This window comes from Triturus cristatus, chromosome 6 (assembly GCF_964204655.1).
Source record: "Triturus cristatus chromosome 6, aTriCri1.1, whole genome shotgun sequence".
Classification (NCBI taxonomy): Eukaryota; Metazoa; Chordata; class Amphibia; order Caudata; family Salamandridae; genus Triturus; species Triturus cristatus.
This window is the reverse complement of record NC_140589.1, coordinates 829,671,562-829,699,370: the sequence shown is the minus strand read 5'-3', so window position 1 is coordinate 829,699,370 and position 27,809 is coordinate 829,671,562. Positions and strand designations below refer to the sequence as shown.

At 49.6% G+C, this 27,809-nt stretch overlaps 1 protein-coding gene across 1 annotated transcript in view; it reads right to left on the bottom strand.

Annotated features, from left to right (window-relative positions):
• Positions 1–27,809, bottom strand: part of LOC146817941 (potassium/sodium hyperpolarization-activated cyclic nucleotide-gated channel 1-like) — a 1,926,818-nt gene that overhangs the window by 33,917 nt on the left and 1,865,092 nt on the right. Inside the window, exon 11 of the mRNA XM_085609718.1 lies at positions 18,888–18,899. Within this exon, the coding sequence (XP_085465844.1) occupies positions 18,888–18,899 (12 nt within the window). The remainder of the gene's footprint in view (positions 1–18,887; positions 18,900–27,809) is intronic.

The following is a 27,809-nucleotide window of genomic DNA, read 5'->3' as shown; positions in this document are numbered from 1 at the left end:
TAGCTTTGAATACAGCAGAAGCGGTTGGAGTTTGCCTCAGATGGATGCCTTAGCTCTTGCACCAGTGGTTCCATTTATGGCACTTACATAAAGACATTTTTTATATAACTTGCAGACCCCATCGCTTTATCCCACACAGCCACTTTCTTAAACACACCTGAATTCACCATTTGTCTTCAGTGGCACTGCAACATTCTGCATTATATTCTTCACGATTTTTTCTTTATTCCTGCTTGCTAAAACACTCCATTTGAGTCTTCAGACCGGTAGGGTTGAGTAGTTTGCTTCCCACACCCACTATAGTCTATATCCATACTAACACCACTTGCACAGCTATGCTACAGCGGCCAGTATACTTCAGTGCCAGGAGAACATCAGTTTACAGCAATCAGCTCACGGTTTCATCTCCAAGTGTACTGGCACCTCACCTCAGCACCATCTCACTCTGGTCAAAACAGCACTTTCACACAGCTAGGGGTGAATACTTCACTTCACACTCCCTGTATAGCACACCCTAACCACCCCACAGAGCTCACACCGCTATACTCTACACCCATACTAACACCACTTGCACAGCTATGCTACAGCGGCCAGTATCCTACAGCGCCCAGAGCAGATCAGTTTACAGCAATCAGCTCATGGTTTCATCCCCGATTGTACCGGCACCTCACCTCAGCACCATCTCACTCTGGGCAAAACAGCACTTTCACACCGGTAGGGGTGAATACATCGCTTCACACTCCCTGTGTAGCACACCCTAACCACCCCACAGACCTCATAGGGCGCCTACCCTCCTCTTTCCAACTCTTTTCGCCCTTTTTTCCCTTACTCGCTTCAACGGAATCACAAAATGGCTGCCAACACTTCCTAGTTGCAACCGCTCGCACCGCTCGCAGCCAATAAGCTGCAAGCTCGTGCGCATAACACCTCAGCCAATCAGAAGGCAGAATTCCCAAATATCGATAACTGCAAATTTTGATATTTCTCCAAAACTACTGAACGGATTTACACCAAATAAACAAAAGCGTGCTTTCTAGACCAAGACCCTTCTCCCTGCCAAATTTGGGGTAATTCCGTTCACCCGTTCGACCTGTAGCCTTGTCTAAAGTTTCCTATGGAAATTAACATGGAGAAAACACGTTTTGGGACCCCTCTTTTTTCTCGGCCCCCCCTTGAAGAATCACTCTCAAACTTTCACAATAGGAGCTGATATGAACAAAGAATTAGTTTGGAACATTTCATGAAGATTCATCAAACAACGCCAAAGTTATAAGCAAAACAAAAAATGCTCTTCCGATGGAAACTTGGTCCTAACTATAACTACCTATTGGCGACCGCCAGTAGGTAATAAATATATTACCTACTGGCGGTCGCCAGTAGGTAGTTATAGTTAGGACCTATTATCCATAGGAAATCCACAACATTCTATTTAGAATAACTTTGGCGCCGGTGGACGAATCTTCGCGAAATTTTCAAAACTGGTGGGGCGCTCCGGTCCGCTCCTATCCTGAAAGTCTCAGGGTGATTCGTCAAGCGGGGGCTGAGAAAAAAGGGGGTCCCAAAACGTGTTTTCCCCATGCAATTTTCCATAGCAACCTTTAATCGCAGCTACAGCCCGAACTGCTTAACGGAATTACACCATTTAACCAAAAGGCACAACTCTGAACCAAGGGCTACCTTTTTGCCAAATTTGGCAAAAAGGTAGCCCTTGGTTCAGAGTTGTGCCTTTTGGTTAAATGGTGTAAATCCGTTCAGTAGTTCCTGAAACAATCAAAAGTAAAATCACATATATATCTGGGCGGAGCCTAACCACACATCTCATCGTGCGATCTGATTGGCTGTCAGCAGTTCTTCCAAGATGTGTTGGCAGCCATCTTGGGACCAATATACATGATAGCACCTAATTAAAAATCATTGCAGTTAATAGAAGGTTTTAAGACTTTAGTTACATTATAAATCCTTTGTTGATGGTACCATACTCATTTTAGGAATTGTGGTGTGTTCTAAGGTGATTTTACCATATGAAAAAGTCTTCTGCTGGGATATCATAAATCATGTTTGAGAGAAACCTATTTTCTCATGCTTTTCCCACATAGGTTTGGAAGGTGATCTATAAGCTAGAACATATTTACTGTAAATTCACATTATCTTTCTCAGTCACGTGAGAATGAAGTCTGACATTCTCAGTAAAACATGTACATCCAACAAGGGCAGAGACTGTCAGTTGATCCCTTTGTGTTCTACTGCAGCTTCCCAGAGTGTTCTAAAGAACAACTAGAGCGCTAACAGTCCTACTTATGACAAACGTATTGCACACCTGAAGCCATCTTGATTGGAATAAAGTGGTAACTCTTAAAACATTTAATTTAAAAAGGAACAAAATGAGGGTGTTCATTTTGCCATAGAAAGTATGATTAGTGCTGCAGAGAGAAAAATTAGGGCACATTTTAAGTGACTTTTCAAATCCTCTTCTATTTCATTAAAAAATTCTGACATGCAGACTGAAACATGCACTTTCAATACCAGCAGCAGACTTCACTGGTGAGCAGTAGCTTTCCTACAGTGATCTAATGAGCTACTAGAGTGCTAACATTCTGAATTTATGGCAAATGTGTGACACATCTGAATACCTTCTTGATGGAATCAAAGTAAAAAACTGAAAGTATCTCCTACTGAGGAGACTGTAGTAAATGAGGAAATTAGGAAACTTCATAACAAATAAGTATCCCAAGATGGCCACCAGAGACAAAAGAGCCCAAATGTAGCACAAATATCACCCAGATATAGCCCACATGTAGCTCAATGACAGAAGTGTGCAAAACACTTTTTATTTTTTGTGTTTTTGCAGTTTTATATAGTGCAGACTTGTCAGACATTGGAGTGCTTTACATGAGCATTGGTTACATCACACAAGAACAAATTCATTTTGGTTGTAGACATGGGGAGATTAAGTGATTTGACCAGAATCACAAAATGTCGAGCTGAAGCAGAAACTCCAACCTGGTTCCCCAGTTGCAAAGTCTGCAGCTCTGGAAGTAACACCCCATCCTCTCCCCTAAGTGCAACATTTAATCAAGTGGTCAACTGGATAAAAAAACATAAAGATGACAAATAATTTAAAAGTGCTTTGTCGCTATTTGAAAACTCAGAAAATATGCCCTGATTTTAATTTTTTAGAGCACTAACCATAATTTTGATGCAAATAAGACCCTCTCATATATGTCATTTCTAACGGAAATGCTCTAGGTATTACAGTTTTGATTACATGAAGATGACGTCAGGCATTCCACACTTTTGTAATAAATATAGAGTGTTAGCAATCTAGTTGTTCATTAGGATACTGTTGAGAGGCAGAGGCCAGGGGCATGGACTCTGAAAATTGAAGGCAGGTAGGAGGGTGCAGAGGCAATAATTTGACCCCACTGGGCAGGCAGGAAGGGCAGTGGCAGCACAACAGACTATGGAGGGCAGTGGAAAGGGGGCAGGGGCCACAAACCAACAATACAGGACTGGCAAGAGAGGCTGTGGCAATATAATAGACCATTGTGTGCAGAAGGAAGAGGCAGTAGTCGTACAACCATACATGTCAACAGACCCGATTCAGCCAGGAAATATCCAATGTTTTTAAGCTCAAATGGGCTTTATTTGATCTGTCTCTAGTCTACAATCTCCTCTTTTTCAATGTAACTCAAAGGGGAAAATCAATACCCCAGTTTTGTTTCCAAATCTCCCTCTTACCAAGTTCAAAATGTTCGCAAGTATGGTACATTGGATCATGGAAGGCAGGAGGAATTGGGGTAGGGACATGGACTCGGATAACAGAGGACAGGAGGGACATGGAGAGGTGCACCAAACTGACCCTACAAGGCAGGCATCAGGGTTTGCAGCAGCACAATACACCTCACAGGGCATGCGGGACGGGAGTGCAGCACAACAATCCATAGAAAGCAATAGGGAGGGGACAGGACCATGCACATGGACAATAGAGAACAGAGGGGAAAGAGGCAATGATAGCTAGCTGACCATAATGGACAGACAGGAGAGAAAGCTGCAGCATAACAGACCATAAAGGGCAGGAGGGATGGATCAGGGGCATTACAATGGAACAGACAAGCCAGGAGGGAGGGAATAGGGGTCTGCACATGGAAAAAGAGGGCTGGAGGCAAGGGGGCAGGGCAGGAGCAGCAAGATGACCATTGTGGTCAGGCAGGATGGGCACTAGAAGCAAGACACACCATGGAGAACAACAGTGAGACTATGATGGCATACACACAGACCATGGAGGGAAGGTGGAAGGGGGTCAGGGGCAGCTAGCTGACCACACAGGGAAGGTGTGAGGGGACAAGGCAGCACAGAAGACCATGCATGGCAAGCAGAGGGTTAGTGGCAACACAATGGCTATGATGGGCAAGAAGGAGGGTGCAGGGGCATGCACAAAGGACCATGGAGGATAGAAGGGAGGGCCAGGACCTGGGCACAGACAAGAGAGTTCAGGGGAAGAGGCCTCACAACAGACCACGCGAGGCAGGCAGGAGGAGCAGTTGCAGCACAACGGACCAGGGAGGGCAGAAGGGACCATGGAGGACAGGAGGAAGGGGATTGGGGCATGGAATGTGGACAGGCAGGGTGGAGGTGGCAGGGACAGGTTACATTCATCTGACAATGCTAGGCAGATGGGAGGGGAGTGGCAGCTCAACAGAACACTCAGAGTAGATAGGAGTGGCAGGTCCATGGAACATGGTGGACAAAAAGGATGGAACAGGGGCATGCACAAAGACATCGGAGGGCAGGGGGAAGGAGAATAGGGGCAGCAAGCTAAGCACAGAGGCTAAGCAGGGGTCAATGATGGGGCATAGAATTGGGCAACGGAGGGCAGGAGGAGTGGACTGGTACATCATGCTAAATGGAGGGCAGTGGCAGCACATCAGACCATGCATGGCAGGAGGGAGGAGGCTAGTTCATGGATTCAGACAACAGAGGATAGGGAGGAGGTGGATGGGTCAGCAAGCTAACTGTTCAGAGAAGGCAGGTATTAGGAACTTTATTGTTTTTAAAATGTGTGTCTGTGCGAACTACTTAAAATATGAACAAGTATGCAGCACAATCTCACTTTTATTCAGGAAGAAGAGGATGTTTGTGACTGTGACTCCAGGCTCACTTGGCAGAAACTCCCCCTGACCCTCCACCCCCATCGCAAAATGTAATGCCTGTGAAAAGGGTAGGTGAACGCAGTGTTATATAGAATATAGTCCTGAGAGCACGATTGAAAATGAAAACGAGATATAGTGTATGGTATAAACTATGCACCAAAAAGTGTGATATAAGATGAACCGGGCGTGAAATATATTATGCAATACATTGTGCGCAATGACAGATTCATTGGAGAGTGCGAGATAGCACAGGCACTAGCGCGTGCTATGAGATATGCACCTTGGAGTGTAATATGCACAGGGCAGCGTTGTGTATCCTAACTAGTCTCTAAAGTTGTAATATAAAATATGTGCTGGGGAGTGCATATGCACTGTGACAAAGATATTGATCCCAGATTGTAATATGTATGGCATAGCTCTGTGCGTTATAACATAGGCATCGAGGAAGGCACGTTAGATGGGGCAATATAACCTGTGCGAAGGCAAGTGTGGCATGACATATTCACGGGTGGTGTTACAGTGCACATGGGCTAGAGAGTGTCATAGCATACGCACTAGCTGGTGGAATACAACACAGAGATGTGTGGCACTCGGCGGGCACTGGTGGGTGTAACACAGCATTGGGCTCAGCCAGGAGCGTGCTGTGACTCTCAATTGAGGTTCGTATCCTTTCCAGAGAGTAAAATAAAAAGTATTACACATTCGACGGTGGATGTGTGTTTTTTAACCGTGAGAGGGGTTTCTTGCATAGTTTTGGTCGTATTTTATCAAATCCCCTTTGAATGGCTTGATGTGCGTGTGTATTAAATGTGCCCGTCAATAGCTACCCATGTTTGTATAAATAAACGACAAGGGTGTCTACTTGGAGAGCACCCAACGGCGGAGGCGCCGGGATTAGGCACGGTAGGGCGTCAGACACGTCAGAGCTTCACTAGAGGTGTAAATACATTCCACGTGTATACATTGTGTGCATAGTCGCCTTTTAATGAATATCACGCAAATCGTCATGGTGATAGGTACATACGGTTTGTCCAGCATGTCCTAGGTGTTTCTATAATAAAAAACAAAGGCCGGCCCCGGGGGATGGGGTCCCCCGGGCTATAAGTGGCCTGAGGAGGGGGGCAACGCAGCCCCACTCCTAAAGAATAAAAAAAAAAAGCCATGCCCGGGGGTTGGGGTCCCCAGGCCCAATTAAGGCCTCGGGAGGGGGGCCACACGGCCCCCTTCCAAATTTTTTTTTTCTAAAATTAGGGGGCAGGCCCTGAAGGACCAACTTAGAAAGGCAACAGGGCGTGTTTACACAGTGGTGAAGGGAGGGAACGGGGCCTGATGTGACATGTGCAAACACGCCCTGTGGCACGTTTTAAGTTGGGGAAATAATTCCATTTTAATCCTGAGGGACCCTGGGGGCCAACTAGCCCACCAGGTGCTTCCAGTAAGCGCCACTGCGCTGCGTTGCAGAGAGGTGGTGCAAGCCGTGCCCCTTTTTACACCTCTCTGCAATGGCGCTTACTGGACGTACCTAGTGGGCTATTTTGCCCCTAGGGACCCTCAGGATTCAAGGGGACTTAATATCCCAACTTAAAACAGCCACATGGCGTGTTTACACAGTGGGGCAGGGAGGGGACGGGGCCTGAGGTGACGTGTGCAAACACGCCCTATGGCGCGTTTTAAGTTGGGGAAATAATTCCCCTTCAATCCTGAGGGCCCCTGGGGGCTAACTAGCCCACCAGGTGCTTCCAGTTAGCGCCACTGCACTGCGTTGCAGAGAGGTGGTCTAGGCCGTTCCCCTTTTTACATCTCTCTGCGTATGAGTGACTGTAGGTGAATGAGTGGATTTGTATGTGGATCTTAGAATTACTGAATAGGTTGTTGTAACTGGTTTGGTATGTCCATTGGTTTGAAAATTTTAGTTTCTATTTTTGAATGTGTGTATCAAAGGTTAAATTAGGGTGAGAGGAGGTCTGCCACTCTATCACAAGGATGATGTCATCAGTGATGTCATCAGTGATGTTATTGGAGATGTCATCGGTGATGTCATGAGTGATATCACTGACCATGTCATGAGTGATGAAATATGTGACGTCATCAGCAGTGCATTGCGGGCGCGCGAGTTAAAGTTAGCTGAACTAACTATAACGGGGGAATTTCAATGGTTTTGTACGAGTGAAAAGTCCAGCTAACTATAACGCCCCTGAAACCTATGGTTTTTTTCAGTGAAAAAATATATATAATATATATATATATATATATATATATTATCTACTGGCGGTCGCCAGTAGATAGTTATAGTTAGGACCGTGTTTCCATAGGAAATCCGCCACATTCTATTTGGAATAACTCTTGCGCCGATTGATGAATCCTCGCGAAATTTTCAAAATAGGTGGGGCGCTCCGCTCCGCTCCTACCTTGAAGGGGGGTCCCAAAACGCGTTTTTCCCATGCAATTTTCCATAGGGACCTTTAGTCCAAGGTACAGCTCAAATGGCTGAACAGAATTACTTGAAATTTGGCAGAGAGGTAGTCCTAAGGTCAGGGATGTGCCTTTTGCAGGTCTGGTGTAAATCTGTTCAGTAGTTCCTGAGAAAATTGCAGTTAAAAGTACATATATATCTATAAGCGCACACCGTGTGCGTACGGTAAGCATACCGTACGCTCACGGTGCCGTGCGCGAGCGCAATTCTGATTGGTTGTTAGATGTCAGTAAACATTCGAATCGGTCGAAATCAGGAAGTGTCGGCCGCCATTTTGTCTCTCGCAGTCTGAGGCAGTGAAAAACAAAGGTGGAAAACGTGAAAAGGGGGCAGGATGGACAGTTCCTGACCCCCTAGCCTTTGTCAGGGGGTCACTGAATGACCCCCAAGGGTAAAAAAAACAATATTTTTTTTTTCGAAAAATAGCGGAGTGCGCGCACCGTACGCGCATGACACGCACAACGCATCGTGGGCGCACCATGCGCCCACAGTGTGCGCACGGTGTGAGAAGCGCACCGTGCGGGCACGGTGAAAAACCTGAAAAAAAAAATATATTAATAAATACATAACTTAGCATTTAAAAAACCGTACAAATTCACTTAAAAAAACATAGGTTTCACACACGTTATAGTTAGGAATTAGCATTTAAAAAACCTTGCAAATTCACTTAAAAAACCATAGGTTTCACACATGTTATAGTTAGCTGGACATTTCCCTCGTAAAAAAACATTGAAATTCCCCCGTTATAGTTAGCGCAGGCAACTATAACTCACGCGACCGCAATCCTCTGCTGATGACGTCAGATATTACATCACTGATTACATATGTGTCTTTCTGAAAAATAAATATTTGTAATATATGTATAGCTAAAGATTAATGGAAGAAGACATGGGTAAATAGGTGTCTAAATACAGTGATGTAATATCTGACGTCATCAGCAGAGGATTGCGGTCGCGTGAGTTATAGTTGCCTGCGCTAACTATAACGGGGGAATTTCAATGATTTTTTACGAGGGAAATGTCCAGCTAACTATAACATGTGTGAAACTTATGGTTTTTTAAGTGAATTTGCAAGGTTTTTTAAATGCTAATTCCTAACTATAACGTGTGTGAAACCTATGGTTTTTTAAGTGAATATATATATATATATATATATGAGAAAAGGAGGTTGCCGTTGTATTGAGTCGCACTCCAACTCGGTACGCTGTTCATGCAGGCGGCCCCTGCGCGGACACACATCACCCCGTTCTTTCCTCGCCGACGCGTTTCGGGCTATTGCGCCCTTCATCATTGGGCGTGGTTAAGGCAAAGCCATGACAAGCAGGACCAACAGTTACATCCCCTTTATTTGAATCAACATGGCGTACAGGTGAGTATCACGCACTGGTTTCTGGGACTGGTAGTCATTATATTACCCAGGTGGGTTGCTGCCACAGAATTGTCCATTAAAAAGTTCTTAGAAGCTCAAATATGTCCTATCACAGCTCCCGCCTGTTTTACCAAACAGCTCCAAGTTGCTCCGTGTTACACCATGCCCCAATAAGCAGGAACGGACTCACATGGGGTCTTGTGATGGTGCGGCTCGTGGCCCAGGCAGGACCACTTTAAATGAGAAAAGGAGGTTGCCGTTGTATTGAGTCGCACTCCAACTCGGTACGCTGTTCATGCAGGCGGCCCCTGCGCGGACACACATCACCCCGTTCTTTCCTCGCCGACGCGTTTCGGGCTATTGCGCCCTTCATCATTGGGCGTGGTTAAGGCAAAGCCATGACAAGCAGGACCAACAGTTACATCCCCTTTATTTGAATCAACATGGCGTACAGGTGAGTATCACGCACTGGTTTCTGGGACTGGTAGTCATTATATTACCCAGGTGGGTTGCTGCCACAGAATTGTCCATTAAAAAGTTCTTAGAAGCTCAAATATGTCCTATCACAGCTCCCGCCTGTTTTACCAAACAGCTCCAAGTTGCTCCGTGTTACACCATGCCCCAATAAGCAGGAACGGACTCACATGGGGTCTTGTGATGGTGCGGCTCGTGGCCCAGGCAGGACCACTTTAAATGAGAAAAGGAGGTTGCCGTTGTATTGAGTCGCACTCCAACTCGGTACGCTGTTCATGCAGGCGGCCCCTGCGCGGACACACATCACCCCGTTCTTTCCTCGCCGACGCGTTTCGGGCTATTGCGCCCTTCATCATTGGGCGTGGTTAAGGCAAAGCCATGACAAGCAGGACCAACAGTTACATCCCCTTTATTTGAATCAACATGGCGTACAGGTGAGTATCACGCACTGGTTTCTGGGACTGGTAGTCATTATATTACCCAGGTGGGTTGCTGCCACAGAATTGTCCATTAAAAAGTTCTTAGAAGCTCAAATATGTCCTATCACAGCTCCCGCCTGTTTTACCAAACAGCTCCAAGTTGCTCCGTGTTACACCATGCCCCAATAAGCAGGAACGGACTCACATGGGGTCTTGTGATGGTGCGGCTCGTGGCCCAGGCAGGACCACTTTAAATGAGAAAAGGAGGTTGCCGTTGTATTGAGTCGCACTCCAACTCGGTACGCTGTTCATGCAGGCGGCCCCTGCGCGGACACACATCACCCCGTTCTTTCCTCGCCGACGCGTTTCGGGCTATTGCGCCCTTCATCATTGGGCGTGGTTAAGGCAAAGCCATGACAAGCAGGACCAACAGTTACATCCCCTTTATTTGAATCAACATGGCGTACAGGTGAGTATCACGCACTGGTTTCTGGGACTGGTAGTCATTATATTACCCAGGTGGGTTGCTGCCACAGAATTGTCCATTAAAAAGTTCTTAGAAGCTCAAATATGTCCTATCACAGCTCCCGCCTGTTTTACCAAACAGCTCCAAGTTGCTCCGTGTTACACCATGCCCCAATAAGCAGGAACGGACTCACATGGGGTCTTGTGATGGTGCGGCTCGTGGCCCAGGCAGGACCACTTAAAATGAGAAAAGGAGGTTGCCGTTGTATTGAGTCGCACTCCAACTCGGTACGCTGTTCATGCAGGCGGCCCCTGCGCGGACACACATCACCCCGTTCTTTCCTCGCCGACGCGTTTCGGGCTATTGCGCCCTTCAACATTGGGCGTGGTTAAGGCAAAGCCATGACAAGCAGGACCAACAGTTACATCCCCTTTATTTGAATCAACATGGCGTACAGGTGAGTATCACGCACTGGTTTCTGGGACTGGTAGTCATTATATTACCCAGGTGGGTTGCTGCCACAGAATTGTCCATTAAAAAGTTCTTAGAAGCTCAAATATGTCCTATCACAGCTCCCGCCTGTTTTACCAAACAGCTCCAAGTTGCTCCGTGTTACACCATGCCCCAATAAGCAGGAACGGACTCACATGGGGTCTTGTGATGGTGCGGCTCGTGGCCCAGGCAGGACCACTTTAAATGAGAAAAGGAGGTTGCCGTTGTATTGAGTCGCACTCCAACTCGGTACGCTGTTCATGCAGGCGGCCCCTGCGCGGACACACATCACCCCGTTCTTTCCTCGCCGACGCGTTTCGGGCTATTGCGCCCTTCATCATCACTGTGGCAGCAACCCACCTGGGTAATATAATGACTACCAGTCCCAGAAACCAGTGCGTGATACTCACCTGTACGCCATGTTGAATCAAATAAAGGGGATGTAACTGTTGGTCCTGCTTGTCATGGCTTTGCCTTAACCACGCCCAATGATGAAGGGCGCAATAGCCCGAAACGCGTCGGCGAGGAAAGAACGGGGTGATGTGTGTCCGCGCAGGGGCCGCCTGCATGAACAGCGTACCGAGTTGGAGTGCGACTCAATACAACGGCAACCTCCTTTTCTCATTTAAAGTGGTCCTGCCTGGGCCACGAGCCGCACCATCACAAGACCCCATGTGAGTCCGTTCCTGCTTATTGGGGCATGGTGTAACACGGAGCAACTTGGAGCTGTTTGGTAAAACAGGCGGGAGCTGTGATAGGACATATTTGAGCTTCTAAGAACTTTTTAATGGACAATTCTGTGGCAGCAACCCACCTGGGTAATATAATGACTACCAGTCCCAGAAACCAGTGCGTGATACTCACCTGTACGCCATGTTGATTCAAATAAAGGGGATGTAACTGTTGGTCCTGCTTGTCATGGCTTTGCCTTAACCACGCCCAATGATGAAGGGCGCAATAGCCCGAAACGCGTCGGCGAGGAAAGAACGGGGTGATGTGTGTCCGCGCAGGGGCCGCCTGCATGAACAGCGTACCGAGTTGGAGTGCGACTCAATACAACGGCAACCTCCTTTTCTCATATATATATATATATATATACATACATATATATATATATATATATATATATATATATATATATATATATATATATATATATATATATATATATATATATATATATATATATATATATATATATGCTCGTCATGTCATAGATCGCCAGCACTCACTGTGAGTTACAAAGAGTCGACAGCCAAAATACTTACCTGCTAGCCGAAATGGTGACTGCTGGGAGTTGGAGTCCGCCAAGTGGGACTATAAAGAGGTGTTCACGCTATTGGTTGACTCTGCTGGGCCCCCACCAATGGGAGCATAATGGATCGTTTGAATGTCAGCAGGTGTCAGTTTCTGGTGTTTGGCATTTGAGAAAGTCAATAAAGACGAAACGCGTCATGCCTGCCACGCTGCAATAAAGATGTTCTCCTTCGCTCCCTGTTGTGTCCCTCTGGCCTCTTTCTCTTCGGAGTGAGGAATCTTGTTATGGATATTTTGCGCACATTGCCCCGAGCACGCTAGGGGGACCCGTCTCACTTGTGGCCGGAGCTACAAGGGCACCCGCTATACAGCTTTCCTGGATTCCCAGGTATTGGAAAGCCCTGGCCCCGCATGAAGGAACAGTGCTCACACCGCTGACAATTCAGTTCATGATTACACAGAGAGGCCAGCGCATTGCTGCTGAGTCTCAGGATCTGCCTGGACCTTCACAAATGCAGTGAGACGTCTAAGGGGGCCCGGGAGAGGTCTTTGAGCTGTGAGGACACTTGCTATTTTAATCTGCACCTATACTCGTCATGTCATAGATCGCCAACACTCAGTGTGAGTTACAAAGAGTCGACAGCCAAAACACTTACCTGCTAGCCGAAATGGTGCCTGCTGGGAGTTGGGGTCTGCCAAGTGGGACTACAAAGAGGTGTTCACGCTATTGGTTGACTCTGCTAGGCCCCCACCAATGGGAGCATAATGGATCGTTTGAATGTGAGCAGGTGTCAGTTTCTGGTGTTTGGCATTTGAGAAAGTCAATAAAGACAAAACGCGTCATGCCTGCCACGCTGCAATAAAGATGTTCTCCTTGGCTCCCCGTTGTGTACCTCTGGTCTCTTTCTCTTCGGAGTGAGGAATCTTGTTGGGGATGTTTTGCGCGCTATGACCCGAGCACGCTAGGGAGACCCATCTCGCTTGTGGCCAGAGCTACAAGGGCACCCGCTATACAGCTTTCCTGGATTCCCATGTATTGGAAAGCCCAGGCCCCCGCATGAATGAACAGTGCTCACACCGCTGACAATTCAGTTTGTGATTACACGGAGAGGCCAGCGCATTGCTGCTGAGTCTCAGGATCTGCCTGAACCTTCACAAATGCGGTGAGACGTCTAAGGGGGCCCGGGAGAGATCTTTGAGCTGCGAGGACACTTGCCATTTTAATCTGCACCTATACTCGTCATGTCATAGATCGCCAACACTCACTGTGAGTTACAAAGAGTCGACAGCCAAAACACTTACCTGCTAGCCGAAATGGTGCCTGCTGGGAGTTGGAGTCCGCCAAGTGGGACTACAAAGAGGTGTTCACGCTATTGGTTGACTCTGCTGGGCCCCCCACCAATGGGAGCATAGTGGATCGTTTGAATGTCAGCAGGTGTCAGTTTCTGGTGTTTGGCATTTGAGAAAGTCAATAAAGACGGAACGCGTTGTGCCTGCCACGCTGCAATAAAGATGTTCTCCTTGGCTCCCCGTTGTGTCCCTCTATATACATATATATATAAGTAGAAACAATCCCTCTCTGCTCCTCAGTTCAGCAGAAAATGAAGGTACGGACCTCTCTCCTCCGAAGGAAATAACAGAATCCCACAACAGCAAGGAGTGGGTGAAGCAGGTATTTTAATTATCCCAAATAGAAGTTCAGTAAATCTCAGGACCAGTGTCCTCCATGATGCGTTTCGCTCCACGCAGGGAGCTTGATCACATGATGCATCGCATTATGATGACGAAATAAATAGAGAGACAACACCAAAATACAGTGAAAATAGAAAACAGACTGAAACTATCGAAAAATTAAGTCTCAAAATGTCCCAAAAGAGTCCGGGCATGAAAGGTATGAGAGTCAGATGCAAAAAGTAAATAATACTGATAATAAAGGACGAATAATGTCAAAAATACACATAGGTAGCAAACGGGCGGTAGTCAAAAATTAATACATAGTGCAGATATTCCGCCACTACAGATACCTAAAATGTAGAAAATCTAACAAATAAAGGACAAGTGTCCATACAGAATGCCCACATGGTACCAATGAATTGCATCTAACAGAACATATCAGCCCTTAAACAAAACTACGGACATTAAAAAATGAGACAAAAAACAACTGAGAGGTAAAGTGCATAGAGAGGTAGCTGAATGTAACAATACATATGACAATACATGAGGACACATATACCATTCCCAAAATTATGTTAGGACAGGCAAGTGTCACACTCAAATGTACATATATAAAAATAAACTAAGAAACTAATCTGATCACCAATTAAAAAACGTCAAAAAATCTAGAATCTAAAAAGACATGAGATAAAAAAATTGGTGACAAGAAATAGTCCAAACAGAACAGTTCAGCAATATCAGTGCAACAATAAAAACTGCCGAACGTCATAAATAGCTAAAATCTCATAGTAGGAAAATGCCTAAAAACAATATATTTTTAAACTCACTCTATACATAAAATTACCCCGATAATAAATAGTCTGAAAAAATCTAAAAAATGTAAGGTGCTAGTGAAGGAACAGTGCAAAACAGAGCTATAAAATACTAATGATCCTAAAAGCAATAGCAGCTAGTCAATGAGTAGAAGGAACATATCGAATGAGGGGAGAAATTGACAACAGTTAAAATGTATAGTGTATACTGTCAGACAATGCATCTAAAAAATGATATTGAATGTGATACAACAATCATAGAAAATTATGCAGATCTTCATTCATGTTAAGGCCATTGGGAGCTCTTGTATCGAGAGCAAGAATAAAATGGGACTCCCGTTGTCTCAATAGCTTATCACGATTGCCGCCCCGTCCGGGGTTGGCAACTGAACCAATGACCGTGAACTCCAAATCCTTTAATTTATTCTCATGGATGGACTTGAAGTGCCTAGCAACCGGGTAGTTGTGGTCAGAATTGACAATAGCTCTCACATGTTGAAGAATACGCTTATGCACAGGAAGTTTGGTGCTACCAATATATTCTAAATCACATGTGCATTTAAGTTTGTAAATAGCATATTCTGTGCGGCAGGTTAGATGCCCTTGGATAGCTATCTCATTGTCGCTGAAAGCTGTTTTGTAATGTGTACTATTGGTAGCAAAAGTGCACGCTCGGCAAGAATTACATTTGAAAAAACCTGTCCTAGTTGGCCAAGTGCCTTTGGTGCTAGGCGCAAGCATTGGTCTCACAAGGGCATCCCTCATTGAAGGAGCTTTTCTAAAGGTAATGGACGGAAGAACAGGAAGGATAGGGCCAAGAATGTTGTCAGTTAAGACAATGGGCCATTCTGAATAAATAATCTTGCGGATGGCATTTTCTTGAGCACAAAACGTTGTAATCAAACGTATCGACTGTACCAAAGGTCCTGAAATCTTGATTACATTTTTAGTACTAGGCTGCCGTAAATTGACTCTAGTTTTACTATTGGCCTTATTAAGGGCGAGGGTCAAGAGATGCGCTTAATAACCCCTATCCAAGAATCTATTAAATGCTGCCTTCTGACATTCAGTGGAAACCAATTCTGAACTGCAAATCCTTCTAATGCGAATGAATTCGCCATAAGGTATGCTATTGATTAAGTGCCGGGGATGTGCACTATTAGCATGAAGAATGGAATTTCCCGCAGTAATTTTTCTATGTAACTTAGTACAGAGTCTGTCATTGTCTATATACACCAAGACATCTAGAAATTCAACAGAAAGGTTGTCAATAGAAACAGTAAACTTAAGGTTTAAATCATTCACATTAATGTCTTTGACAAATATCATAGCATCCTCCTTAGAACCTTTCCAGACCAAAAATATATCGTCAATGTAACGCCAATAGTGGACCATATGACTCCACCAGTGCTTATGAGCGACCATGAGGACATTCCTCTCCCACCAACCCACATGCAAGCATGAGTAGCTAGGGGAGAAGCAAGCCCCCATGGCCACCCCGCGCACCTGATGGAAAAAATCACTCTGGAAAAGAAAAAAGTTAGTGGATAGACATAATTCGATCATCTCCAAAAGCATGGTATTATGTTCCAACATGTTGATATCCCTGTTTTCCAAAAAGTATTTCGTGGCATTCGTGCCTTGTTTATGATCAATACTAGTGTAGAGGGATTCAATATCCATCACTACCAACAGATAATCAGAACACCATGTGATATCTTTAACCTTGTTCAAAAAGTCAGTAGTATCTTTGATAAAAGATGGCAAAGAAGTCATATGAGGTTGCAGGAAAAAATCAACATATTTTGACAAGTTCTCATTCATACTGCCCTGTGCAGAAATTATGGGGTGACCAGGGACAGGAATCTTTTTCTTATGAACCTTTGGTAGAAAGTACAACATAGGAGTTATTGGATGGTCAATACTCAGAAAGTTCATTTCTTCTTTAGATAAAAGACCAATTCTCTTCCAATGAAGGATTTTCTTACGGGTTGTTTCTTCTGCAGACCTCATTTCAAATTTGGACGAATGTCTATAGCAAGAGGTGTCCGAGAGATGTCGCTCAGCCTCTGCTAAATAATCAATACGGGACCATAGTACTGTATTACCACCCTTGTCCGACTTGTTAATGATGAGATTGTGGTTACACTGCAATTTGGAGATCAAAGCATGGTATTGTCTATTACGATAATCATTCTTTCGTGATTGGAAGGGTATTTTCCTATTTAATGCTTTAAGCTCAGTAATCACACGGTCACTGAAGACATCAACTGCGTCTTTAGGCATAAGGGGAAGGAAAGTGCAGGTGGGACGGAAAGGACTGAGAGCTGTCTTGTTGCGGACAAGATCACGAGTAGCGATAGATATATCCTCGACTTCACCTTCACTTCTCAGATCTATTAATGTCTGTAAATTAGGAATGTCTTTGACCTGTAATGCACCTTCTGTGCTGATAGTATTCTTTACAAAACCAGAAGATTTACCTTCGAATGTGTTCAATTGAAAATATTTTTTCAGTTTTATTTTTCTTACGAACTTGAACAAATGAATTCTGGTTTGGTTATAGGAGAAGCGATGTTTGGGATAGAAAGAGAGACCCAAAGACAAAAGTTGCATTTCAGCTGTAGATAGTACTGTGTCCGTTAGATTGATGACAGTATTCTGTGTGACGCTTGTTATTTCTTCCAAGCCCTTCGCGAATTCCCTCCTGAGAAAATGTTGGCGGTGTTTGAGCCTCCTCTCCCTCCTGCGTTGGTTGATTGTTCCCCTTGCACGAATTGAGGTTTGCGGGGGCGCAAGGCATACCTCCGGTCCTCGCTCACAAAATTCAGTTCCTCCACTAAAGAAAAACTAGGAGTGTTGGATGGTAGTGGCACCGATGTGCCAGGTTGACCATCATCCGAATCACTGTTGGTAGTTAGGGACACTGCATCAGAATCGCCATCACTGATTTGGGCCTCATTTCTGGAAGTTGCTTGTCTATCACGTGTATTCCCACCGGATAATGCTTGTCTTTTGTAATTGTCATTTTTGCGTGCGAATGTAAAGATCCTACCAGTAGCATAATCGTTCTGGTCACGCGCAAACTTGAAGATCTTTCTTTCTTTAATCACATCCTCATGTTTTTTCATACGTGTATCAATATATAGCAGCAGAAGGTCCCGTAGCGGTTTGCAGGCAGCAAAAGAACACACAGGCACAGACCACGTCAGCAGGTACAATGGTGAGTTTATTCACAATATAAACTGGTCCACAAAATGCGTTTCGGCCGCCGACCTACGGCCTTGATCACATAAAATCGCTACGTACAAGTAGCAGCTTTTAAAGGCAGGTAAGTGTATTGCATTACGTTAGGCAGTCACGAATGCAAGTAATTTACGGTAATAGTGAAAGGTAGCTGTAAGAAAGTGGCTCTGTATATACTGTTCCCAAATAGGTACATTATGCACAGAGTCCACAGTCCCCGGAGGTTTGGCAGAGGCTAGAGTTAGATATGACCTTACTCTCTAAAGTGGTAGTAAGGCAGTATCAGAGGACAGTGCAAAGCATCTGTTGTACACACTCAGTCAGCAAATGGTCTCACACACTCAAGAACTGAACTCTAGGCCAATGGGTTATATATAAAAATATATAGTTGTTTTATTTTAGAACCAACAATTGGTATCAAAATTTACTTCCTCAGAATGAGATGCTTTAGTTAAATACTTTCAATAGGCAATAGACTTTTGAATGCAATAGATACAGTTGTTGCAATAGGCAACACAATTCAAACACAATTATAACATTGAGCTCAATGGGAGTTTTAAGTAAATGCAATTTCAGTTACTTTACGTATGATTTTCTTACTCAGGGTTGGATCCTGGATTTAACCCTGGTGCATTTCCTGTAAACAGTTGAAAGAAATCGTTTTTGTTACAGAGGCGATTTTTAAGGACTATTTGTAAGTTTCAAAAATCGACACTTAGAAGAATTTCGGGCAAAAACCAGGCAATGTTATCCTATGGAGGAAAATCAAGTTATCGGCAAGTACGGTTGTAATTACTTTTCAGGGTCAGTGCTGGGCACCAAGATCCAGCACTGGAATCTCTCCTGATAGCAGGTGAGTAATTTTGTTTTCATTGATCGGCTGATGTTTAGTGAATATTTTAAAGTTTCAAAACTCGACAGAAGAATTTCCAAGTGAAACCAGTCAATGTTACCCTATGGAGGAAAAGTGAGTTATCAGCTTTTGGGTAAGTACTCGACTGGCAGAGTTAAGGTTCTGGGCATAGACTCAGGGGTCTCCCAGGGTCAGGTAGGTACAGATGTTACACCCTCAGCAGCACAGGGGCAGCCGGGTGCAGAGAGAGTTAGGCCCAATGTTAGCCTACGGCGGGCAGGGGGCCTTTGATTGGCGGCGGCTAGTAGGCAGGCCACACGGCTGTGGGAGCTGAGCTCCTGGTCACTTGCTCAGGGCAAGTGGGGAAGAAAAATAGGACAGAGGTTGCACTCCCAGGGGCACTCGGGCGGCTGGGTGCAGGGTGCTTTTGAGCCGTCGGGCGCTCAATGGATTCCAATGGAGAAGCTACAGGACGAACAAAGGCTGCAAGCTCGGGGACGAAGATTCATCAGGTGTGACCACCACTTCGAGAGGTAAGTTGAGAAGCTGTAGGTTAGGTAGGCACCCAGGAGCTGGGCACAGGGGGCCGCAGGGCACCGGGTGCAGGAGTGTCTTTTCGCGTCGGAATTCTTAGCCTCAGCTGGTCGCGGTTGGAGGGGTCCCTGGTTCTGATGCTGCAGGCGTCATCAGGATCTTCGAGGTGGTTCCTTGGGTGCTGGATTCTTGGTCAGAGTCACCGGGGGGGCGTCCTCGGGGTCTTTGTCCAGTCCGGCACAGCCAGGCTTGGCGGGTGCAGAGTGTGCAGGAGTCGCGGTTCCTCGTTGGCACCAGGGGCTTGTTACTTGCTTCGAGCAGAACCACTGCTCGTGGGAGTCCCAGTCTTTTTAGAGTCACAAGGCAGTCAGACCCGCCGGGGTTTTTGAGGTTGCTGACCACTGGAGACACCGGGTTTCAGCAGGAGCAGGTTTGAGGGTCAACAGGCGTGTAGGGCTGGGGCCAAGTCAGTTGGTGTCGTCCTCTTGTTAGCAGCTGCATGGCAGGTCTTCTTCTTCTTGTTCTTCTTGCTTGTTTCAGATTCGGGATCTGAGGAATGAAGGTTCAGGGTGCCCCTAAATACTAAATTTAGGGGCGTTAAAGGTAGGTAAAGGGCATTGACAAATGGGTCCCTTCCCTGGGGTGGGTACACCCCTATCCTGCCACTCTCCAGTGGGAGAGGGGCAGGAGCCTAGTCCTGATTGGGCAGGGATCCCAATCTTCAAGATGGCGAGAGCCCGGAGATGTTCTTCACCTCGCCTCCCCCACCTGAGGGGTGGGGTTGGCAGAGGCTGGCACACCCCCTTTCCTCCCCTGGGGTTTCCTGCCAGTCTTCCCACCAGACTGGGGGTCAGAACCGGTGGGGGCCAATTGCTGAGTACAGCAAGTGGTCTGAAGAAGCTCACAAAGGCGGCATGCCTTTGAAGCTCCCCCTACCCACCCTGGATGTGCATTGTTGCAGTCCCAGGAGAGTGGATGGCTCTCTACCCAGGGGTCCAGCAACATGTCTGCTGTGTGTCAGCCTAGGCAGCCTCTCAGACAGGACGTGGATTGTAGGTTAGGTTCAGGGGGCAACTCTAAGTTGCCCTCTGCCGTGCATCTTACATTAAATCGCACACTGGCATCAGTGTGGGTTTAATGTGCTGAGAAGTTTGATATCAAACTTCTCAGTCTTCAGAGCAGCCATCATGGTGCTATGGAGTTCATGATGACGACCTCCCAGCACCATATACTCTTAATGGCAGCACTGCACCTACAGTGCCCAGGAATGGACCTGGGTACTGTAGGGGTACAGGGCTCATGCACCTGTACCCACACCACTGGCACAGGGCACCCAGCTAGAGGGGTGACTGAGGTATGCCAGGGCAGTGTGTGTTGTGGGCATTGCACACAGGAGTGCCATGTCGACTCTCTGTTTTGTTCTACACCAAGACACTCAGCCTGCAAAGGCAGTGTGTGAGTCAGGGTACAGGGCCTCTAAGGGTGGCACAATAAGTGCTGCAGCCCTTAGGGGCCTTCTCTGGTCACAGGGCCCTGGGTACCTAGGGTACCATTTACCAGGGGCTGACATGTGGCCAGAGAAGCCAATTGGGTTTAGGCTTCATGCAGATTTAGGGAAGGAACATAGTCCCTGGGTACCTGATTGGCAGGAGCCCAGGGCACACTCAGTCAAAGTACATCAGCAATTCAGCAAAAAGTGAGGGCATACCATGCAAGAAAGATGGCCCTTTCTCACAGTAGTCATGACAGTGCAAAATACGTTTTACTGTAGTTAGAGAAAAATGCATGGAAAAAGTCATGAACAGTACTCACGTTGCAGCCCCAAGTCATGTAAAGGAAACTCATGGCGTACACAGAAATGGTGCAGAGTTCAATTGTAGAATGGAAAAGAATAGAGAACAGACCGAAAGCATCAGCGCGGTACGTGGAAGAAATTGACACAAAAAAAAGACACGTTCCTAACTACCAAGTGTGGGAACTAAAGGCGAAAGCCAGGTGAGACGCAAATGCAATCTCAGGCTTTGTACGGCAGTTGGCCATATATCAGCACAGTGCTCAAATGTTATAAGCTAATGCCACTGTAATTAACACAGGAGTGCCACACACATGTAAAATAGTGAAAGGTAAACACGCACTGTTGGACAGGCCTCACAAACGGCTCGCTCCCTCCCCGCTCGACGGGGCCCGAACCCCGGCCCACCTGGCATATCCCCGCAACAAGCACCTGTACTCCGTCTCCCGACGGACCCTCTGCCCTCGGACCCCTACTCATCACGGGGTCCCGCCCCACCGGCTTTCCCGGCCGGGTCAAGCCGCCATCTTGGGCCCTGCACCACGCGGCCGCACGGCCTCCCCTCGACCCTAACCCCGGGCCTGGCCGGCCCCGACATCCCGGCACCACCATCCACCCAGGAGGTGAGCGGACCACTTGGCAAGTCAATGGGAGAACGAACTGTCAAGGGCTCTCCCCCGCCAGGTGCCGATCGCCCCCAGCTCCCCCAGGCACTGGCTCCACCCCCTGCTGGGTGTCTGGACACCTTCATCCCGGACCCTCCGACCTCCGAGTGCGAGGGTCCGGACATCAAAGGGCACCAGCCCTATAACTGGGGCAGCTCCGGAGCAGGAAGGCAGTTGTATCCTGGAGTCGAGAGACACCGAGTGAACTCAACCCTGACGGTCTACTGGCGCTGCCGTAGCCGCTCTTGTGAACCATCGTCCTGCCTGCTGGCGCTGCCGCGGCCTTCTGCAACCTTCACCTTCCTGGGACCTGCTGGCGCTGCCGCGGCCCGTTGTAACGACCATCCTCACCGGGACCTGCTGGCGCTGCCGCGGCCTTCTGCAACAGTCACCTTCCTGGGACCTGCTGGCGCTGCCGCGGCCCGTTGTAACGACCATCCTCACCGGGACCTGCTGGCGCTGCCGCGGCCTTCTGCAACAGTCACCTTCCTGGGACCTGCTGGCGCTGCCGCGGCCCGTTGTAACGCCCATCCACACCGGGACCTGCTGGCGCTGCCGCGGCCCATACCACCTAATCACCAAGCTCGAGGATTGTGAGCTCATCATCATCTCATCCGAACTACCTGATTGGTAAATAGACTGTCCCGCTACCCCCTTCCCTACCTTGCTAGACTCTAATCGAGGGGACCCCGGAGTCCAGACCTCCTTGTACCATTTAACCGTACCTTAAATAAGTGCTTATAAAGAACACTGAACCTTATCCGTGTGTGATATCTGTCTGTGGGGGGGGGAAGTTACTTGTCTGTACGATCGCTGGAGACGGCTCTCCCCGGAGACCTCTCCTCCTGACCCCGGCCGACCCTCCCGGTCCATCTACCTTTTCTAACATTGGTGGCAGCGGCGGGATCCGAATCAACGCGTATTCGTACAGAGAGTAGCTCACCCCACGACAAAGCACGATGTCGACCAAAGATAGCAGCTCCACCGAGAAGTTCCAAATGGAGAAATTAGAAGAATACAACCACCGCGAACTGAGACAATTTTGCATAGAACTTGGCATTGCTACCACCGGCCTGAGTACCAAGGATGATCTAAAGCACGCTCTTGAGTCATGGACAGAAACTGGGGTCACAGGACCCTCCGACCAAAACAGCATCACACCAGAGGGGAACGCCACGGCTCCCGAGGAGCAGGGAACGGGCCTCTCACAGGAGGAGATACGAGAAAGAGACAGAGTCAGATTACACGAATTAGAGATGGCACGACTCAAGATGGATGGGGAACTTAAGTTGGCTGAACAGAAAATCAACCTCGAGCATATGCGGCTTCGAGAGGAACGAGAAGAAAAGCAGAGACAAAGAGAGCTGGAAGAGAAAAAAATAACGCTCGAGCACGAGCGCCGACTGGCGGAAATAGAACTGCGCAAACAGAATAAGGAACTGGGGGTGCCTGAGCGACCACACACCCCGGGGCCTATTGAGAAAAAAGTTCACATCCCCAAGGATGTGGTCCGCGAGTATGTCCGAGAAGACGACATACAACAGTGGTTTAAAGCCCATGAGATCGCAATGACCTCCCACCGGATCGACCGGAGTGATTGGGGAGCCGGACTTTGGGGGAGATTCATCAACGAGGGGCGCGATGCCCTGCTGCAGCTCCCCGATCACCAAATGTCGTCCTACGACCACATGAAGGCTGCCCTCCTCACCCGCTACGGCCTCACGCCCGAGATGTACCGCCAGAGGTTCAGAGATTGCACCCGGATCCCAGGTACAACTTGGGTGGAATACGTGAACTATTTCAGCCGGGCCTTCGAGGGTTGGATCAAGGGAAATCAGGTCACCACCTACGAACAACTCTTCAACCTTATGGTATGGGAGCACCTATCAAACAACTGTTTCGTCGAGCTCAGGCAGCACCTACTCGACAGTAAGCTGACTGACCCACGGCAGCTCGCCGCCGAAGCTGACCGGTGGGAAAGCACCCGAGTGGGCCGGAGAGGGCCCCACGACCAGAACAGAAGCAACCAAGGCCAGCACCGTCCTCGGGGAGGAGGAGGGGGCCAGGGGCGAGGGAGAGACACCTTACCAGCAACACCCGTGGCCAGCACCCCACCTCCGGCCGGCCGGGGCAACCCCCCATTGCGGCCTGGGTACCGAGCCCACGTCACGTGCCACCGGTGCCAGCGACTAGGCCACTACGCCAACGATCCGAACTGCCCGCTAAACCAACCACCCAAGCCCCGCCAGGTAGCTGCCGCTGCCCTGGGGGAAGAGCAATCATCGGAGGGACCCGAGGAGTATGAGCCGGACCAGCAAGGGTGGGAACCGGCCGCCATGGTCCTGGCATGCTTAGGGGGAAGGGACATGGTTCCGCGGGCTCCCCTACCCGCCAACACCAGAAAATATGGTCAGTGGGTGACCATTAATGGACAGAGAGCCGAGGCCTTGCGTGACACCGGCGCCAGCGTGACGGCCGTCCGCTGTCACCTGGTGAAGCCCGAGCAGATCCTGCCGAACATTCTCTGCCCCGTCCGCTCGGCAGATAACTCTGAGAGCATGTGTAAGATGGCCTGCGTCCCGTTTGAATGGGGAGGGGTCTCCGGCCTACTGAAGGTGACGGTCCGGGACGATGCCCCCGTGGACTGCCTCCTGGGGAATGACCTCGAGAGTTCCCCGTGGGCCACCGTCGAGAGAAGAGAGCACTTGGGGATGCTGGGCCTCCCGGACTGGGCCTGCATAACCACCCGATCCATGGCCGCCCGTGCCGCCCCCCGATCAGAAGAAACCGAATGGCCAGCACCTCCGCCCCCGGTTGCCCTCGTAGAGGACAACGGCGAGACCGACCTCCCGGACCCGACTACCGAGGAAGACGCGCAACACCAGGACCTCCCGGATCTGGCTCAGTGGCGGCAAGAAGGGGGGCCCACCCAAGAACAGTTCCGCCAGGAACAAAAGACCTGTCCCTCCCTCGAGGGACTCCGCCAACAAGCCAGCACCCAAACCGCCGGGGACACCACAGGAACCCACTGGGTCTACTGGGATAACGACCTGCTCTACAGCGAGCAAAGAATCGCCGAACTGGGGGCCGGTCGAGTTCTGGTGGTACCGCTCCGCTTCCGAGACTTTCTGCTCAACCTAGCCCACGATGTCCCCCTGGCTGGACACCTGGGCCAGGACAAAACGTACAGTCGCCTGGTGACCCATTTTTTTTGGCCGAAAATGAGGAATGACGTCCTGAATCACTGCCGATCGTGCCCCACATGCCAAGCCAGCGGGAAGAGTGGCCGGAAGCTGAAGGCCCCTCTACAACCCTTCCCGGTGGTCACCACCCCGTTCGAGAGGGTGGGGATAGACATTGTGGGACCTCTGGACCCCCGCACGGCACAAGGACACAGGTTCATCTTGGTACTAGTGGACCATGCCACCCGCTACCCCGAGGCGGTGCCTCTACGGACAGTGACCGCCCCAGTGGTTGGCCGGGCCCTGATGGGGATCTTCTCCCGGGTAGGCTTCCCCCGAGAAGTCGTCAGCGACCGAGGCACGAATTTCATATCAAGGTACATGAAGTCCCTCTGGCAACAATGCGGGGTCACCTACAGATTCACGACCCCCTATCACCCCCAAGGGAACGGACAAGTGGAGCGTTTTAACCGCACTCTCAAAGGGATGATTGGGGGATTGGAAGAACCTCTCCGTCGCCAATGGGATGTACTGCTCCCGTGCCTCCTCTTCGCCTACCGGGAAGTGCCCCAGAAGTCCCTCGGTTTTAGCCCCTTTGAACTCCTATACGGACACCCTGTGCGAGGGCCCCTCAGCCTAGTCAAGGAAGGTTGGGAGATGGCCCCCCTAACGACCCCTCCAGACGTCTTCAAATACATCCTGGCCTTACGAAACCAGACCCGGCGCTTCAGGGAGATGGCCAAGGCGAACCTCGAGGCCAGCCAGGAGGACATGAAGAGGTGGTATGATCACAATGCCTCCTCCGTTGAATTCGAGCCGGGGCAGCAAGTATGGGTGATGTCCCCCACCGAACCATGCGCCCTGCAAGATAAGTGGACGGGGCCCTTCAAAGTGGTCGAGCGCAAAAGCCCCGTCACTTACCTCATCGACATGGGGTCCTCCCGGAACCCCCTGCGGGTCCTCCACACCAACCGGCTCAAACCGCACTTTGTGCGCTCCGAACTAAGCCTCTTGATGGCTACAGACAGTGGCACAGAAGAAGACTCCGAGCCCCTCCCGGACCTCCTGAGGACTCAGGAGAAGGACGGCTCCGTGGACGGGGTCCGGCTCTCGGACGCCCTCACTTCAGAGCAACGCCAGGACTGCCGGAACCTCCTGCTGCAGTTCGCTGCCCTGTTCTCCCTCACCCCCGGGGTCACCCCCTGGTGTTTGCACGACGTAGACACCGGGGACAGTCCCCCTGTCCGGCACCGGGCCTACCGCGTACCAGATCGGGTACGGGCCTGCATCCAGGAGGAGGTGGCCAAGATGCTCACGATCGGGGTCATCGAGCCCTCGGACAGTCCCTGGGCCAGTCCGGTCGTATTAGTTCCCAAGGCCGCTGCCCCCGGCTCCGCTCCTGAACTGAGATTCTGCGTCGACTACCGGGGCTTGAACGCTGTCACCCGGACCGACGCTCATCCCATCCCCCGAGCAGACGAGCTGATCGACCGGCTGGGGGCCGCCCGCTACCTTAGTATCTTCGACCTAACGGCGGGCTACTGGCAGATCGGCCTCACACCCAGGGCTCAGGAACGGTCAGCCTTCTCTACCCCCGATGGCCACTATCAATTTAAGGTCATGCCCTTTGGCATGAAGAATGCCCCCGCCACGTTCCAACGCCTTGTGAACCAGGTCTTGGCAGGGCTTGAAGAATTCAGCGCTGCCTACCTGGACGATATCGCTGTATACAGCCGCCACTGGGCCGACCACCTCCGCCACCTCCAAAAGGTCCTGCAAGCCGTCCAGCGGGCCGGCCTCACCATTAAGGCCGGCAAGTGCCAGATTGGCCAAGGGTCTGTGACCTACCTTGGGCACCAAGTGGGGAGCGGGCTGGTGGCCCCCCTACAACTTAAGATTGCTGCCATCCAGTCCTGGCAGCCCCCCGTCACCCAGACCGAGGTCCGAGCCTTCTTGGGGCTCACCGGCTACTACCGGCGGTTCGTGAAGGACTACGGCAGCATCGTGGGGCCCCTCACGGGTCTCACATCCAAGAACCAGCCGAAGCGGGTCAACTGGACTCCTGATTGTCAAGCGGCCTTCGAGGAGCTGAAGGCCGCCCTGTGCACCGCCCCGGTGCTCCAGGCCCCCGATTACAGTCGGGAATTTGTCGTGCAGACCGACGCCTCCGACCACGGCATCGGGGCCGTCCTCTCTCAGCTGAACCCCGAAGGTCATGACCAGCCGGTGGCCTTCATCAGCCGACGTCTCCTGGCCCGAGAACAGCGTTGGAGCACCATCGAGAGGGAGGCATTTGCAGTAGTGTGGGCCCTCAAAAAGCTCCGACCCTATCTCTTCGGTACCCACTTCCGGGTACAAACCGACCATCGACCCCTGCAATGGCTGATGCAGATGCGGGGGGAGAACCCAAAACTCTTGCGCTGGTCCATTTCCCTGCAGGGAATGGACTTCACCGTGGAGCACCGACCAGGCCAAGATCACGCCAACGCAGATGGCCTGTCCCGCTTTTTCCGCCTCGACGAAGAGAGTCCCCAAGGAGATGGGTGACTCTCCCCGCCTTCAGCTGGGGGGGACGCATGTTGGACAGGCCTCACAAACGGCTCGCTCCCTCCCCGCTCGACGGGGCCCGAACCCCGGCCCACCTGGCATATCCCCGCAACAAGCACCTGTACTCCGTCTCCCGACGGACCCTCTGCCCTCGGACCCCTACTCATCACGGGGTCCCGCCCCACCGGCTTTCCCGGCCGGGTCAAGCCGCCATCTTGGGCCCTGCACCACGCGGCCGCACGGCCTCCCCTCGACCCTAACCCCGGGCCTGGCCGGCCCCGACATCCCGGCACCACCATCCACCCAGGAGGTGAGCGGACCACTTGGCAAGTCAATGGGAGAACGAACTGTCAAGGGCTCTCCCCCGCCAGGTGCCGATCGCCCCCAGCTCCCCCAGGCACTGGC